We start from the raw sequence: 18,909 nt of genomic DNA on the forward strand, positions 1-18,909 counted from the left end.
TGGCGAAATTATATAATCTTTCCCACATTTATTTCTTGCAACAGACTTAATCTAGTCAGATAAACTAAAGGATTTGCTCTTAAAGATGACCAAAAATTTTCTCCATTCTTTTTTGCTAGACAGAAACATTATTTTTGAGGGTCAAAACATATATTGATGCACAGCATTTGTAAATAAAGAAGTTTTTAGTTTTTGAAAAGCACAAGGGAGGCTTGTTTAGGGGATGATTTTACCGCATTGTAAGATTTTATTTAAGTAATTTTAGGATCAGGATCATATTTGACTCTTGCTCACCTTGTTAGAAGGTTGGTGGAACTATACAGAGAGAGGAAGAAGGATCTGTACATGGTGTTTATTGACCTAGAGAAAGTATATGACAAGGTTCCTAGAGAAATTCTCTGGAGATGCCTGGAGGCAAAGGGTATGTCGGTTCCCTACATTATGGCAATTAAGGACATGTATGATGGGGCTAAAACTCGGGTTAGGACAGTAGGAGGCGACTCTGAGCATTTTCCTGTTGTAATGGGGCTACACCAAGGTTCTGCGCTCAGTCCGTTCTTATTCGCCCTAGTGATGGACGCGTTAACACACAATATTCAAGGGGATGTGCCATGGTGCATGCTATTCGCCGATAACGTAGTTCTGATTGATGAGTCGCGAGTCGGTGTTAACGAGAGGCTGGAGGTTTGGAGACGGGCTCTTGAGTCTAAGGGTTTCAAGCTGAGCAGGACGAAGACGGAATACCTGGAGTGTAAGTTCAGCGCTGAGCCAGGGGAAGTGGGCGTGGATGTGAGGCTTGATTCGCAGGTCATCCCGAGTAGAGGCAGCTTCAAGTACCTTGGTTCGGTTATCCAGGGGGAGGGAATCGACGAGGATGTCACACACCGTATTGGGGTAGGATGGATGAAGTGGAGGTTAGCATCTGGAGTCCTGTGTGACAAGAGAGTGCCACCGATACTCAAAGGTAAGTTTTATAAAGCGGTGGTTAGACCGACCATGATGTATGGGGCTGAGTGTTGGCCCGTTAAGAACTCACATATCCAGAAGCTGAAAGTAGCAGAAATGAGGATGTTGCGGTGGATGTGCGGGCACACTAAGATAGATAAGATTAGGAATGATGATATTCGGGAGAAGGTGCATGTGGCTCCCATTGATGACAAGATGCGGGAAGCGAGGCTTAGATGGTTCAGACATGTTCAGAGGAGAAGCCTAGATGCTCTGGTACGGAGGTATGAGAAGCTGGTTACGGAGGGCACGAGAAGAGGAAGAGGGCGGCCTAACAAGTATTGGGGAGAGGTGATCAGACAGGATATGGCGAGGCTCCAGATTTCCGAGGACATGACACTTGATAGGAAGATGTGGAGGTCGAGTATTAGGGTTGTAGGTTAGGAGGTAGTTGAGTCGTGCCTTACTTCGTAACATGGTGGGACTAACCATGTAGGTTTTTTTTTTCTAAGATAACTAGTGGGAATGTTTTGGCTTACTATTTCTCTTTTCAGTGCAGGTCCTATTTACTAGCTATCGCTTTTGCTTTACATCTTTCTTCTAGATTTCATGAGGTTCCTATTTTTCTAATGACTGTTGTGGTGATACTAATATTTACTAATATTGTCTCCCTTTACTTTGCATCTTTCTTCTGGATTTCATTGTGTTCCTATTTATCCTATGATTGTTGTTGTGATACTAATATTGTCTCCCTTTTTGTCCCTTTTGTCTTTTTGTTTTTTTGAGCCGAGGGTCTTTCGGAAACAACCTCTCTACTCCTTCGGGGTAGGGGTAAGGTCTGCGTACACACTACCCTCCCCAAACCCCATTAGTGAAATTTTACTGGATTGTTGTTGTTGTTGTTGCTCATAGGGATCCTTTATCCTTGTTTTTTTTGGTAACATTGGAAACCCGCAATCGCTATAATGTCTATCAGAGCCTGCCCTTCGGATGAGCACTCTGGGGTAAGTACTTTATGCGCATTGGATAAACCTCCCTTGTGTAATAGCCTGCAAACCACACAGGAGATGTAAACATCCTTGTTATTAGTGAAAAGCATCTTCAGAATAAGCCGTAAATACCAACTACTAATATGCAATCTTGTATCTTTCTTCTGCTGACGTATTAAGTCCAGAAACGTGAGATTTAATTTGTAACCAGTTGCAAATGTGTTTTCCTATTGCACGTCTTTTCTTTTGGCTCTAAATGTGACATACTATTTTTAAAATAGCTAGAGAATTAACTTGGCTCAGTATAATATCCACCTGCTTCCTTTATGCAAAAGTCGTAGTAACATTATTTATCGTTTTATCGACTCATAGCTGACACTGTTGGCTTTCCAAATGAGTTTTTTTTTTAATAACCGTAATGTTTGGACCAGCTTGCGCTCACCTCGACCAATCTCCCAGAATACCTATCACCTCCCACCAGCAATAGGTACCAACTTAGTTCACTTTTATCAATGGGTACGTTCCCAGTTTACTCTCTGCTTATAATCTAGATATCACCTCACAAATATGGAAAGCTTAAGTACTGCCTGGAACTTATTTACTTGCTTGGACATTGCAAAAACTAAGCTTATTATGTCCAGTAAGATATGTAAGATGTACAACACCACATCTGACTTACCTGACTATTACAGATTAGGCGCCGGGACAGAGAGTTCATCTAACATTCCAGACTGTGCCTAAAATCTGATGAATATCAGGGATAAATGTAGTAAGGATTAACTAATACATATATATCAGACTGATAGTATATCACTAGATAGTACCATGATATATGATCCCAACCATTGTGGAGGTCGATCTGCATACATGTTCCAGAAAAAAAATGCAAAACTGAAGCAAATTCAAAGTCCTTAAATCTTTTACTGAATCCATTAAACCAATGACGCAAATAATTACAATGAATATCATCAATGTACAAAGCTCAAGAGCTAAGAATGTGAGAATAAAACTAATGCGATAACCACTAAACTAATGTCAGAGTTCACCTTTTGAGTATTACAAGCTGGAGATCTGATCGGAACCTATATCTGACCAAAAGGTTGAGTCCCTGCAGTGGGATGAAAATGACTCCGCCAACCCAATAGCATCTTGTACCCTAAGCCTAGTACCTTGTTGCCCTACCACTACAGATGCAACCTTAGCTGCTACGGAACCCATGGTTTTCAAATCAGACACACCCCTCAATATTCCGTACAAAATACCTGATGCATAAGCATCCCCTGCACCACAAGTATCTACGGGCACACAAGGTGATGGAGGAATATAGATAGCTTCCCCTTTCACACCAATGTAAGAACCTTTAGGCCCATCTGTGACGGAAACTAAAGGGACGAAATGGCTCAGGTACCTTGTAGCAGAAAGGGGACTTTCTTTTGATGAAAAATGACAGAAAGCTCTTGCTTCTTCGCTGTTAGCAAATACTATATCTGCATAATTTGCCATTATTTCCCTGGCGAAAAATGTGGCAAACAATATGGATAAACAACCCTGGAATAGTAGAAGAAACAAAATTCATTTTCACTATGTACATATCTAAACAACAAATATTGGTCTTCCGACTCAAGGTTTTATGACAATTTAAGTGAACTGATAGCCACTAGTAAACTTCAAATTAGCATGATCAATATAGTCATGTGCAAGATCTACCATGAATCTGCATGAACTTCTCTTTCCACATCGCTGATCCAAAGACTGACCAAAACCCCGTTTTCCAAGCTTTTTTTTCTCTTTCCTTATACTTTTGCTTTTATTAGAGTGGGGCTTTTGTTGGTGGGGGACGGGGGAGGGGTATTCTAAGTTTTATTACAAAAGCAAGATAGAGATAAGGTTTTACCAGTAATCATCGTAATGTCTCTCGATACAGGACACATCTGATGCTGTGATGGCAATTAATGATCCCCACTTGCGGGCTTCTTCGCAGACTTTCGAAATTGTTCTGACTGTATCAGGAAGCTCAAACAAGTATCCTTCCACAACCAATATATTTGTTTTAGTAATTGCATCAGCCAAGCATGGGTCAAAGTTTATCCTTGATGAAGTACCCTGATTAACAGGAACAGAAAAAAGTGAAAAACTCATGCTGCAGAAGGGAGACTCACTAAAACAAGATGTTAAAAGCAAAACACATGATGCAATTGAACCAGTGGGCAACACTTCCTTCTGGAAGGGGGGAGGTTGTGTTTTTAATTGTTTAAAATAAATTTGTCAGGTACGTGAAATATAAAGAGATGGTCTATCTTGTTTGTGTAAGGTCCATGATTCTATCTTGTTCATATGAGGCCCATAAGACTGTAGCATGGCAGAGCAAAAGGTAGCAAAAACAGATGGTCTTTGTTGACTTGCAGTAAGAGAAAGGCATCCAAGTCTTTGCTGAGCGACAATAACCTACAATTTATCCCACCAAGGAGAAAGACCACAATTGGAGGGAAGAGAAGTTTCTATTTATCTGCTCTACTCCATTAAAAGAAAGAGTGGTTATTCGTCGAGAAATTATTGTCCCGATAATGTTACAAAGGGAGGTTTTTGTCTTTTTGACCCTTATACCCTATGAGAAGACATTATTGAGTTGTTTAAGCAACTTCAGTAGTTGTTTAAACAATTGATTAAGTTGCTTAAACAATTGACTGAGTTGCTTAAACAACTGAACTCCAGTATTTGTTTCAGCAACTGTTTCAGCTTTAACCCACTAAGGGGTATAAATGTCATGAATAGGAGTTCTTGACATTTTCTCGACAAAGTTTATCGACAAAACTCATTTTCCTAAAATACATTCCTTTCTCCGGCACCTCTAATTTGTTTTTTTTTTTCATAGGAAGTACTAAACTAGCTCAGAGTCCTATAAAAGTTTGCTAAATATTGGTTAAAGTGATTTACTTGCATATCATAGTATTAGCCAAAATAGCAAAGTCTAGGGTTCTTCCTGAGGTAAAATATTATAAGATACAGGTCAAAACAAAAAAACACAAAAGGAAAAAGATTCTACGCTTGGATCATGAACTGTTTCGCTCAAACCATGACCATCAGCTCTCAGCACTAATTGAGCATACTGCATCTAAATACCGATATGTTAGAGATAAGGTGACAGGTTTGGAACTATGGCACGTATAATATAGGATTTACAATATGTCTGGGATGGGATCACTCTAATCCACTCAGCACCAAGCCAACTATCATTCCTATGCAGAAAATGACATGAGCGAGTTACTACAGCACATTTACCAACCTGGTACGCTAACATGGTTCGCTGAGCATCCGGAGTTGTGAGGACTATCACAGTTCCCGTTGTCCCATCCTTTACTGGTGCTGACAAAAAATTCACATTTGCTCGTCGAAGTTTGGATCTGTATGTAAAGTGAGACAGTTCTGATCAGTGGTCAGTCTAATTGAAGTACTCAGATTTAAAAAAAAAAAAAAAAAAATCCACTGGGCACTGCACAACAAACTCTCCTAAGTTCTCAATTTAGATGTGGAATAATTTAGTATTTCTCTTATATAACTCACGAGACTGGAGATTCGTTCAAAATTCTAAGCCTACATAATACCAAAAGACACTGTGTTCCTTCAGCTACTGAAGTCTCAGAGGCACGTACAGCTTGTAATTCATATTTTTTACAATAGTCTTGCTCTCCATTTTTAAAAATTATCTCTTGCTCCCTCATGCATATCATTAGAAGTTAATATGCGGGTCCAACGCACCTATTTACATCAACAGTAACAACCTGCAGGAACCGTACAGTCCAAACAGACAGCAGCATCCACCCAAAAAAAAAAAAAAGGAGGTCAGAAGAATAGCCTAGTGGTAAGGCCCCTCCTCCCCCAGCCATAGGATCAGGAATTGGAGTCATCAATGGAGAAAGTAGGAAAAGCAGCTATTAAGCTCCTAGATAGGGAGTTCAAAGGGTAGGCTTTGGAGAGACGCGAGAGAGCAGCAACTGTAACAGTCACCAAACCCCTAGGGCAAAAATGGGATAAAGGCTAAAAGAGTTAACCTGTACCTGTAAAATCCACCCAGCGGATCACTTCCGATACTACCTGCCATGCCTACATTCAAAGCAGGACCAGCTATTGGCTGACCACCAAGCCTGGCCAAGGCAACCAGACTATTAGAAAGTGATCCACCGGCAGCGGCCTTGTAGCTGCATCCGTCCATCGCACGCAGAACTTTACCCCTTTCCTCATGATTGATGACCTTTCTTGTACACTTCTCTAATCCAAGCCTCTCCAGAAATTCATCATCAACCATGCCAGAAAAATCAACCTATATAAGTCGCCAAAGAACATCATTACGTGAAAGAAGCTGGTACTAGAACAAAGATTTATTTGCCTATTGTATCAACATCTTGAAATTCTGGAAGGAGCAATGATAACCAAAATAAAGTTGATGCCAATTAGGCCACTGTAGTGCCATACAGCCATCCATGAAAGAGAAGATTTGAGATAACAATAAGAAGCCAAAGGATTATAAGCAAATCTCATCTATTCTCAAATTTAAATAAATCTACAGTGTTTTTGGGTAGTTATCAACAACAACAACAACTAAGTGAATGCAAAAGATTTTCTGTAAGGGGTAAAAAGCATAATGATCCTTCAATATCCTTTTTTTTATGACCGAGAAATCCATCTGGAGCCAACCGTTAGGACCAACCACAGCCTACTAAACTCGAGGATAATGAGTCCGCTCCTCTACCCTTCTCCACTTAAATACCAGACTTAGTTCACTTGGGGCAGGGCTCGAGCCGATGAACTGAGTCACAAGTCTCTCAACCATTGCCAATTGAGCAAAGCCCTGGAGACCCATAGGAATCTAAATACCAACTTGTTTTCCTGATTCTTTACCAAAAAAAGAAATACCAACATAGTGTGATTTTAATCAATATTCCCATTGTTTAGCAACAATGGTTTGTCAAAAAGGCATTAAAGAACAGCTCTTTTTAATGTATAAATATAGAGCAACATGCATTCTAATAGCTAGGCATCCTCTAAACATCCCTACTGACATTTTACTAAGTTATGTGAAAAAGGGTATAAGAGCATTTACCATAGCTTGGCCAAGGCCTAATACATCCCATTTTTGGGGAAGATCAGAGCTGGAAAGACTAATATCTTCCTCATCAACAATCAAGACTTGGTCTTCATCGTCAGTCTCAGCCCCTTGTTCATCATTTTCACTCGACACAATCTCCGAGCTTTCCCCATCAGAATTTCCAGACGAAGCGGAAGAGTTAGAGGAAGACGCAAAAGCCCTCGGAACCACATAATTGGCAGTCGACATAGAACAATACGAAGAAAGGAAAGAACACGAGCTGGAACCGAAAATTGTAGCGTTAGAGGTAACATGGCTGAAATTAGAATGGTTCCTTAAAAGGGAAAGTAAAGTGGACGGCGAAGATGTAGTAGAGATAAAAGAGGGAATATTTCTGGTAAGTGTGGAAGATGAAGAAGTTGAAGATAAGGAGAGGAGAGAGAAAGACATCCTATTTTAATTTCTATTTTTGGGTGAGTTGAGGAATAGAAATAACTGAAAACCGCTATTTCTGGTTTATTAGTACGAGGATTGAGGAGAAGAACGAAGCTCCATTCAAATCTTAATGCTCGCCGTGTTCTCCGCAGGGAACAGAGCACCTGCGTTTACGTTTTTGGCTGCGCTCAGAACCTCAGGTTCCGGTCACCTATGGACGTGTATCGCTCCTTTATCATCAACTAGCTAGCCGACTATTCTTTTCTTTTTTGAGACCTCAAAGTTTATTTTTATAACGCTTACCTCTCTTGTCATTTGAGATATTGCAGTTGCGCTCTTCAATTTATCTTTTTTATTTATTTTTATTTTCATTGTAATTAAACTGATTTCAAGGAATAAAATATTTATGATATTTCAATATTTCATAGTTACCCTTTCTAACGTTCACTTTTGTACATAGATAATATTTTGATATATTTGTGATAAAAGAAATTTAAATAAGTAGTTGTTGTACAAATTCGTCCATATTTCAACTTCAGCTTGAAATAAAAAATTTAAAATTTAAACTTGTTAGAAATGTATTTCAAGCGAAATAATTATTTTTGATCTCTTTTTTTTTAAACACAACTTAACTTCCAAATATTTTTTTTATCTCCACCTTCAAATACTCTCGGTTTTCTTTCAAATTTCAATCATATACAATTAATCATTAAATTGAAGATGCTAAAAAGGAATATGTTAAATCCCATATAAACACGAGTCTAGAGCTTAATTGTTACTGTGTTAACAAAATCTTACTTTATCTAAGAAAATATATTTCGAATATTTCCACTAAAAGAATTAAAAGGAAAACTCATTCAAATATTATTAAATCAGCCGAAAAAATAAACATAGACAACTCAAAAAATAATTAAGAATAATTTTATATACCTCCTCATGTTTTACTTCATAACATTATTTTTTTCTGTGATTTCGAATATTATTTCTTCTTTGCAACAATACGTTGAACCTACTCATGTTTAATTCGAAAAAAATTATAATTTGGATAATTGTAACAGGTTAAAGTTTAACGGATCTTTGGGCTAAAAATGAAAATGTTATTTTGGCCAAAATTGAGAATTTCAGAACATTCGGAGGCCTTCCACAAGGCCCATAGAACTTTCACGTCCGATTAAAGAGTTGATCAGAATTCTGCAGTAACAACTGTACAAGCATGGAAATGGCGGAAAAAGCAGGAAAAAGAGGAGTGAATCAGAGCATAGAGAAGGTGTGCAAAAGATGCAAACAGGCATACACTCCGCCTTCTAACAACCCAAATTCATGCCGTTTTCATCCTTCTTTTTTTGTCTGTCGCCGTCATGACGATCAGAAAAGGTATCTTACCTTTCTTTTTGTTTTGTTTATGTAATTCTTTTAATCGTTCTATTAATAAAGTCGCTGTTTCAAAGTGATCAGATTCATGCTCGCTCTTATATATCAGTAGGGTATCATTTAAACAATCAATTGATCAATCAACTACGTGTCATTTCCAGATTAGCTGGTGAATTCGTCCGCTCTATTTGTATCAATATCATGCTAATACGGAATAAATTTATCTTTTAGGGCAAATTAAGGGCCAGTTGTGCTTGTGATATCACAATTACATCTTCGCTTTCTTCTAATTGCATACTTTATTTCAGCTGTCAAGCAATGAGAATAAAATTAAGGAGCAACTGGGTTATTATGAGGCTAAAGTGCTAAATTGGAATTGGTTTCTGTTTATCAGTAGCTTTAGTATATCAGTTTTACAACATTATCAACTGGTGAAATGCTTAGCCTGGTTAAATTGTTTTAGACATGATCAAAGGGGTAATGTAAGCTTGTATCCAGAGATTATAGAACTCTAGCATTGTCCAGTTACTTCTTCGTAGGAACACAAAAGTAATTCAGTTTTCAGTGCACCCAGCTGAGAGAAAAATGTGTTCTTTCACATTCTCTTAGACCAAAGTGTTGCAAAAAACTCGCACTCAAAGGTTCATTTGCAGTTTTGTTTATTATATGGATCAGGTACTAGAGTGAATATTCTGCATAGCGTTGTATCATTGAGCTAAATTTTGTGCCAAAATAACATGAGTCAAGTTAATTTACCTCTTTAGTAAGGTAGCTTTAACATTTATTGCCAAAGAATTGAATCCTTATACTGCCAGTATTTAGCTGTGATGATTTTAAATTTATAGAAAAGAAGTAAAGAACTATTAGGGGGTTGAGAAAAATGTGGATTACAGATGCTAAAAATTATTTCAGATACTTTTATTTTACAATTATAAATGAATCAGGAGTAAACGTCAAGAAACGCATCGCTGTAGCTTGTGAGCTCGTGTAGATCTGATTGGTTTTTCATTGTTTGGTACTAGTGACCTATTATCTACAGACCCATCTTTTATACTTCTTAGCCTTGAGCCCTTGACCTTATCATATTGTTATATGTTAATTGTATAGTTGGTGATGTTAGTTAACTGTAATTGAGTAGAGTTAGTTGTGTAGTTAGTGGCCAGCTCAGCATTAGCTTTATCCACACATGTATATACTCGGTGTAGTAATGAGAAAGGGGTCAGATTTTCACTTTCCAATTTCTACTTTTATCTCTCACAAACTCTCTCTCATAGAATCCTCTAGAAGGACTCCATTGGAGCTCTAGATCGAGCTTCAAGCTCATCCTCAATGTCAGATTTAACATGGTATCAAAGCAAGGGACGCTCATGCTCTACTATCCGTCATCGTCTCTATCAATTTTCCCCATTTTTTCCTTCCCATAATTCTGCTTTTCTGGTCTAATCGATTTTTTCTATCTTTTTGCCCTAATTTCTTCAAATCGCAAATTGACAGTCTATTCTTCAAATTTCTACTGGAATTAGTGTGTAACTCAACAAAATCTTACACTCATGGCCATATTAGATCAGGAAGACACATCTGCTGGTGTCGCCGCTGCGACAAACTTTGGAATAGATCCAAGCGATCCTCTTTATGTACATCCGTCAGATAATCCTGGAGCGATGCTCGTCTCAGTTCCTTTTAGTGGAATTGGAAATAGGTCTTGGAGACGCAGTGTTATGTGTGGTCTGTCCGTAAAAAATAAGCTTGGGTTTATAAGTGGAGAATGTAAACCACCAGAGCCTCAATCTCAGAGATTCCGACAATGGGAGCGATGTGACAATATGTTAACATCTTGGATTCTAAATTCACTCTCTAAAGACATCGCGGACAGTGTGGAATATGCTAATAATGCTGTTGAGTTGTGGAGAGAATTGGAGGATCGATATGAGCAGACTAATGGTGCTAAGGCTATACCAGATCCAAAAGGAGATAAACGACTTGTCTCAAGGTGTGCTTGATATTACAGGTTATTATACTAAGCTGAAGAAGCTGTGGGAAGAACTAAATACTTTGAGCAAAAAGACTCATTGCAGTTGTATCTGTACGTGTGGTGCCAAGGAGAATATGCACAAGGCCGAGCAGGACAGAAGATTGATACAATTTCTTATGGGACTTAATGAAGTCTACACTGTCGTATGTGGAAGCATTCTCATGATGAATCCGCTACCAAATCTTGCACAAGCCTTCTCACTACTCATTCAGGATGAGAAACAGAGAGAGATCAAGCCAAATAATCAAATGCTATTTGAGTCTGCTTCCCTAAGTGTCAACACATCAAAACCTAGTTCTTACAGAACAAATTATGCTGTTAATAACAGTTCAACTGGAGGCAATAGGCCCCGTCCATTTTGTGACTACTGCAAGAAGCTAGGACATACTAAGGACAAATGCTACAAGTTACACGGGTACCCTCAGAACTTTGGAAATTCACACATTCAGAATCCAAATAGAGGACAAAACATGAACCAAGCTGAAAGGTTCAGCAAAGGAAGGAGAAGATGGAAATGAGGTCGGGCAAGTCAACCTCTCTAAGGAACAGTATGGATAGATCCTAAACTTGCTGCAACATTTTCAAATTGGAACAGGAGGAGAAAGCTCCAGTTGCACAAACTATGTCAATGGTGCTGTGAACTTTGCAGGTATAATAGTATGCACTTCCTCTATTGATTTTAGCAAATTGTCCTGTGAGTGCTTCAAAAACAAGGCAGACTCTTGGATATTAGATTCAGGAGCATCTAATCACATGACCTTCAATATGTCCTTATTAACCAACATTGTAACCTTACCATATCCCTTATTGGTAGTTCTTCCAAACGGATATAAGGTAAGAGTAACACAAATTGGAAGTGTGACATTGTTTCCTAAGATCATTTTGCATAAGGTTATGTACATACCTTCCTTCAAATACAACCTTATATCAATTCATTCATTAACTAGTTCAACTCCTCATAGCATAGTTGCCTTTACTGATAACATCTGTATTCTGCAGGCCCCTTCAATGAAGAGGCCTCTGGAAATTGGTAAAGTCAGTGATGGACTCTATCTCCTCTGCCCAAGGTGTCTCAGGAACAACCATTCAGAATCAAAGTTCAATTGCTAGTTCTGTTTCTTCCAATTGTTGCACACACAACTCACACTGTTTTCATCATTCCACTGTAAATAGCTCATTGTCTAGGGATAATTGCACATCTCATTCAGCTGTAAATACATGTTCCCCAAATAATAAAGTGCAACTCCCCATTGTGAATAGTATCAATCCTTCCTTTCCTTCAAGTAATGACATAAATGTGTTGTGGCATAACAGACTGGGTCATGTGCCCTTTATCAAGATGAAGGGAATATCCAGTATTCTAGCATCTTTCTCACCAAAACAACCATTTACCTGCTCTCTCTGTCCAATGGCAAGACAGGGGAGATTACCATTTCCAAAACAATCCACTAATTCTACCAAGATCTTCCAACTTCTTCATGTTGATCTCTGGGGTCCTTACCATATGCCAACTTATGACAATTTCAGATATTTCATCACCATGGTGGATGATTACACAAGATCCACCTGGACTCACCTACTAACCAACAAAAGTAATGCCCTACAAGTCATCAAAAACTTTGTGTCGATGATTGAAAACCAATTCAATAACACTATCCAATATATAAGGTCAGACAATGGCCTAAAGTTTAATAATACAGAAGCAAATCAGTTCTTCCTTTCTAAAGGGATTATCCACCAAAAGACATGTCCTTATACACCACAACAAAATGGCATAGTGGAAAGAAAGCATAGGTACCTATTGGAAACACCCAGAGCCCTCTTATTCTAGTCAAAATTACCTCTAAGATATTGAGGTGGATGTATCCTATGTGCAACCTATATAATAAATAGACTGCCTTCTTCTCACTTCAAGGGCAAGTCACCATATGAACTATTACATAACAGAAAACCTACCTACTCTCACATGAGGAGTTTTGGGTGCTTGTGCTATCCTACAGTACCCAAGGTCCACAGAGATAAATTTGAATCTAGAACCACACCACATGTTTTTATTGGATACCCCTTTGGGGTAAAGGGATACAAAGTGCTCAGTCTGGCCACCAGGAAAACACACGTATCTAGAGATGTAATTTTCAATGAAAATATCTTCCCTTTTAGTATGTCTAAGGATACTGCTTCATTTCCCTATGTCCTTCAATCTATTCCTTTCATTGATCATATGTCTAGTGAGAATGAGCAAAGTCAAACTAGTGAGTCAAATGATCAAGGGGTTTCAAATGTCACACATCCAGATTTGTCATCTGATCCTTCATCCCTTTCCCCCAATAACATAGATTCACTTGATTCACATACTCCAGAAGATCCACAAAATGACTCACCAGTAAGATATGTAGGGAATACCTCACCTGAACATGTCTTGGCACCAAGGCAATCTCATAGAACACACAAAGTTCCCACATATTTGAGGGATTATGTTCACAAACTACCCCAGCTGAAACCAAATGCCAAAAACACCAATGCATCTCTTTCTGTTAATGCCTTATCCTCTCCTCACATTCACATATCTACTGAGAATCTAAATCAGGATAATCAGTGCCCTGTGAGAAGCACTTACAGTGACAAAGAGCCTAACTCATATGAGGAAGCAGCTATGTATCCTGCCTGGCAAGCAGCAATGACACAAGAGTTTGAGGCATTGCATGTCAACAACACTTGGGAGCTAGTACCATTACCAGTTGAGAAACAAGCCATAGGGTGTAAATGGGTGTATAAAGTGAAGCATAAGGCAGATGGAAGTGTAGAAAGGTTCAAGGCCAGGTTAGTGGTAAAGGGGTATACCCAGCAAGCTGGAATTGATTACACAGAAACATTCAGTCCTGTGGTGAAAATTACAACAGTAAGAGCTCTCATAGCTGCAGCAGTCAAGAAAGGCTGGGATATATTTCAGCTAGATGTGAACAATGCCTTTGTTCACGGAGACCTCCATGAAGAGGTGTATATGGAAGTGCCACAAGGTTTGGTAGTAGACAATGGACATCTAGTATGCAAACTCAAGAAGTCCTTGTATGGCCTCAAACAGGCAAGCAGATAGTGGTATGCAAAATTGAGTGAAGCATTGTGCTGTAAGGGATATACCCACTCTATGTATGATTATTCACTTTTCTACAAGAAGACAACTGAATCAACAATATATGTGGCAGTATATGTAGATGATGTAATACTGACAGGAACAAACAAGGAGGAGATAGAGGAACTGAAGGCATTCCTACATGAAAGTTTCAAGATTAAAGACTTGGGTAAGCTCCACTATTTTCTGGGGCTGGAAATATTCTATAAAGCTGATGGAGTTGTAATTTCACAAAGAAAGTTTGTGCTTGATTTGCTAAAAGAGTACAACTGCATAGATTATAGTAGCCTAGCCTCTCCACTTGATCCAACGGTGAAGTCGAAAGCTAAAGAGGGGACTGCATTAACTGATCCCACCTATTACAGAAAGCTGGTTGGGAAATTGAACTTTCTCACCAACACAAGAATAGACATAGCCTACAGTGTACAACATCTTAGCCAATTCATGCAAGATCCAAGAGAACCCCACTTGAAAGCAGCCTTTCACCTGCTTAGATACTTGAAGGGTGACCCCTCCATGGGAATATTCATGTCACATGATCCAAACTATAATGTTAGAGCCTATTGTGATTCTGATTGGGCTGCTTGCCCAGACTCAAGGAAATCAGTGAGTGGTTACTTAATTCTATTAGGGAACGGTCCTATATGTTGGAAATCTAAGAAACAAGAGACCATTTCATTGTCATCAGCAGAGGCAGAGTACAGGGCACTCAGAAAAGTAGTAGGGGAATTGGTGTGGCTGTGCAGATTACTTGAAGAGCTCAATGTGTCCTTTGGTAAACCAGTAGAAGTCTTTTGTGATAGCCAATCAGCTCTACATATAGCAAGAAATCATGTGTTTCATGAGCGGACAAAACACATAGAAGTGGATTGTCACTTTGTCAGAAGCAAGCTACAAGAGGGACTTATCTCACTTCAGCATGTAGCAACAGACAATCGGTTGGCTGATGTCCTTACCAAGGTTCTAACAGGAGTGAAGCACTCAGCAATTTTGAGCAAGTTGGCAGTGTACACAACCCCTCCAACTTGAGGGGGGTGTTAAGACTTGTATAATTATATTGTTATATGTTAATTGTATAGTTGGTGATGTTAGTTAACTGTAATTGAGTAGAGATAGTTGTGTAGTTAGTGGCCAGCTCAGCTATCCACACATGTATATACTCGGTGTAGTAATGAGAAAGGGGTCAGATTTTCACTTTCCAATTTCTACTTTTATCTCTCACAAACTCTCTCTCATAGAATCCTCTAGAAGGACTCCATTGGAGCGCTAGATCGAGCTTCAAGCTCATCCTCAATGTCAGATTTAACAAATCTCTTCATGTTTGTATCTGTTCCCCCTCCCACTACTGGAGGAACCTCCACCAAAAGATCTTTGTTAGTTCTTAGAAGACATGACTTATAGCAATCTTTATGTATTTAAGTGTCATTGCAATGCTTAGGATGAATAAGAATGGATTTCACAGAACTCCCAAAGTGACCACTTTAAGTACCATTTTGAGTGGCCACTTTTAAGTACTTCCATTGCAACTATTCCTTTTTACCAAAATTTCACATTCAATTCCATTTGTTGGTACCACTGTCTATCATCTAGATGAACTTCCCTTTTTTTGACAACTACCCTCTTTTTTTTATAACCATGGTATAAGCATCATGTGACCTTAATTTTTCTTCTGTAGGAAACATCTATCATTTTGCTGCAGCCTGCTAAATATATAGTCTACAGAAACAAGCTTTGGAGCAACTTAACATATTGAGTTAAATAAAGAAGGAAGCTTGACGTGAAAGAATAAAAGCAACTGTTTCAATAAATTTATCCGTTAAGAGACTTATAATGAAAGAAGCTAAATTCTAAAATAGTCACAGATAAACCTATAAAGGCGTAAACTATGCTTATCCTATATGGCAGCATTTAAACCTTTTGTTTTGGCTTCATCCAACAGCTTCTGTAAATTTCATTATAAAATAGTACTTTCACGGCCATAGAGTAATAATATCTCTTCAGGTTGGAAAGGCCCCAGATTTTCATTTTCCTGGTGGCTGCTATCACCTTCCAATCAACTCATCTTAGGTGCCCCAACGTTTTCATCTTCCCAGTGGCTGCTCATAGTAAAGCAATGCTCACAGTAAAGCAACTCTCTTCATTCATTAAGTATTACTAGTGAAAAATTCCTCTCATACACAATTATGGAAGTAGTATATTTTGCTTGGAAAGACATCTAAACTTTATTGTAGGGGTGGCAAATTAAACTCAGACCCATCCAACCCGCCCAAGATTTAATGGGTTTGGGCATAATATACTTTACCGATGGGCTAGCCCAAAGCAACCCATCAAACAAATAGTTGCCCAAACTGAGCCGTGAATTAGCCCATTAGTGACCCGTGTAAAAAAAGGACCTGGGGCTGGGAAAGGTGTTTCTCTGGAGAGCATGTGAAACTAGAGCACATGTCCATTGAGTGGGCCCAGCTTCAAGTTTTAACTATTAGTACTACAAGTTTTAACTATTAGTACTATGTGCTTTGGTGGATGTGTCTGGGTGCACATTCACTTTTCAGTTCTTTCTAGGTACTCAGGTAATTTATCCACTACAACATTTTAGCATAAGATCTATCAATATAAACTCATAAAAAGCACCTTCTTACAATAATTGTGTCTAATTTTTTAATTAAATCAATTTAAATGTGGATCATATAATCAATTTAAGTAATTGTAATAAGAATCTGAGGTTCTACTAGTACATTAGTAATATGTGTAGATGTTTCATAGTAATTACTGGATTTCATAAGCTTGAATTGGTAATTTGTTATTTTTTGCGTTTGTCAGTTTATGTCTTTAAATTATCACTTTTTTAATATATATATACACATTCTTGGTTTAAATTCGTAAGTTATGATGTATATGCTTAGCATATGTAGATCGGTTAGTAGGAGTCAAAATAAGGTTTCTTATCTTCATATTAAGTGAGCACTTTGAAGCACTAGTAACATTTTTGCAAATCAATATCAAATAGTAATCTCTTTAGTTCTTGAGAAACAAATAAGTACCACTGCATATGTATTTACAGTTTTTTGTCATACTTTTTACCAAATTAATGTAATTAAGGATCTTATAAAGTGTATTATTTTAGTCAATTTAAGTAATTTGAACAATGACTAATTCAAAAGTGTCTTTGAAAAAATACTCAAGAGTTGGGTCAAGTTAGGCGGGTTGGTTGTAACCTATTGTTTAGCCCATTTTGATTCAACTCATCTTATCCCAAGTAAGCTTTGGATAGGATTGGACAATGACCCATTTCTTGCTTCAGCCCATTTTGACCTGCCCAAACTCAGCCCAGACCATCCATTTGCCACCCCTAATAATTATACTAGCTTGATGCTTCTCATACGAATGCTGGTTATATACCTGCAGTTGACAAAGCCTTGAACAAGAAGTGCACATATAATGAAATGCTTTTCTCTGAAGAGCATAGCAATTCCGATTTCAAGATTATCAAATCTAGAGTGTCACGGAAGTGGAGATGAGTCTAATAACCTAAATAGTTGATTTATGTGCTCGACTGTTGGATGAACTTGTAAACATTTTTATTCAAAACATGCTTGTTTTGTGCATGGGACTTGTAATTGTCATCGGCAAGTTGGGTTCAGCATAATAGTTTAGACATGAATGCTTCAGTGAAGTTATAGTTTTGCCATTTCTGCAGCAGAATTTGCCTTTATGTCGTGGGAGTATATCTTTTTACTTTGTTCTAGAAACTTGAGCATGTCCATGATCTCACCTGTAGATAAAGCTGCTGAAGTCTTCACAGCAAACTACTTGACACTGCATCTCGCTTTATACCATTTTTCATTGTAAAAATTTAAAATGGAAAAGCAAAAAGACCTTCGATCAGGATACTCATACTGCACAGGAATAATATGCAGTCAGCTTACATTGATATCTACCCCGGGGGTTGCGGAATGCTCCTGGAAGAATTTCACTTAGTGTAATCGTTGCGGAAATAATGAGAAAACATAATTGAAAAGGAGAAGATGAGTATGAGATGACTTTCGTTCTGCCACCATCTATATTGTGGAACAGTAAATTAGCTGTTAAGTATTTGTTAACAAGTAAAGTTGTATATTTCTTTTCTCTATGGGAATGGTATTTCTAAGTTTACTTTGGTAATCTGATCATATATCATGCAATATTTTTGTGAAGGACAGTCTCTGCCTTTTTTTTCTTTGTAGGTATTATGAACTAGGACCAGATGATCCTCCTTATGCTGCCAAATTTTATGATTGCTGCGGAGCAGAAGATCCTGAAGCAAGTGGTTGTACCACCAGTTTCCATGTTTCATATGATGATGAGTAGGAAGATTCTCATGGTTTGCTATGTGACCTTTCTGTAAAGTAGAAACTGTACAAAGACAATCTGCATTTCTGAACCTGAAATGAGTTTTGCCCTTTGATCTGAAATGAACAATCTTCGCATTGTCTACGTATCCTATACAGAGAAATGATGGTTGACGGTTGTCACCTATATGTTTTTGATTTTGAGGACCAGGTGATGCTCGGCCTTAGTAATAATCGAAAAGATACAGTACTAACTTTAACCATTATCTTCTTGGTTTAACAAAAATGCCAAATCATATCACCACTTGATATGATAAAGAAGTTAGTTAAATGTTGGTTTCAAACAAAGGAAATGTAATATGGTTGTTGACAACTATAATGAAATAAGCATAATATGATGGATCTAGTTTTTGAACTTTTTATATTGTTTAATTGAATCTAATTGTAGTAAGTTCCTTGTTGGGTAGCAGGTGAATGAGCCAGCTCATTAGAGATTCTACTGCACAAAATAGTTATAGTAATAGCTCAGTTTGATCTTGTCACAAGTTGCATAGCTGGATGTGCAGCCAACTACACACAACATTCTCAAATTTGCT

General features: G+C 38.1%; 2 protein-coding genes across 2 annotated transcripts; one reads left to right on the plus strand and one right to left on the minus strand.

Annotated features, from left to right (window-relative positions):
- Positions 1-2,835: 2,835 nt before the first annotated feature.
- On the minus strand, positions 2,836-7,750 carry LOC107766988 (uncharacterized). The gene is made up of 5 exons (XM_016585911.2): positions 7,033-7,750; positions 5,990-6,252; positions 5,218-5,335; positions 3,829-4,037; positions 2,836-3,444 (listed from the first exon to the last, which is right to left on the minus strand). The coding sequence occupies exons 1-5, from the start codon at positions 7,465-7,467 to the stop codon at positions 2,991-2,993; spliced, it is 1,479 nt and encodes a 492-aa protein (XP_016441397.2). The 5' UTR covers positions 7,468-7,750; the 3' UTR covers positions 2,836-2,990.
- An 821-nt stretch (positions 7,751-8,571) lies between these two features.
- Positions 8,572-18,451, plus strand: LOC142180302 (uncharacterized). Its single transcript, XM_075251882.1, has 2 exons — positions 8,572-8,826; positions 18,209-18,451. The coding sequence occupies exons 1-2, from the start codon at positions 8,666-8,668 to the stop codon at positions 18,330-18,332; spliced, it is 285 nt and encodes a 94-aa protein (XP_075107983.1). The 5' UTR covers positions 8,572-8,665; the 3' UTR covers positions 18,333-18,451.
- The last annotated feature ends 458 nt before the right edge of the window (positions 18,452-18,909 follow it).

This window comes from Nicotiana tabacum, chromosome 4 (genome assembly GCF_000715075.1).
Source record: "Nicotiana tabacum cultivar K326 chromosome 4, ASM71507v2, whole genome shotgun sequence".
Taxonomy (NCBI): domain Eukaryota; kingdom Viridiplantae; phylum Streptophyta; class Magnoliopsida; order Solanales; family Solanaceae; genus Nicotiana; species Nicotiana tabacum.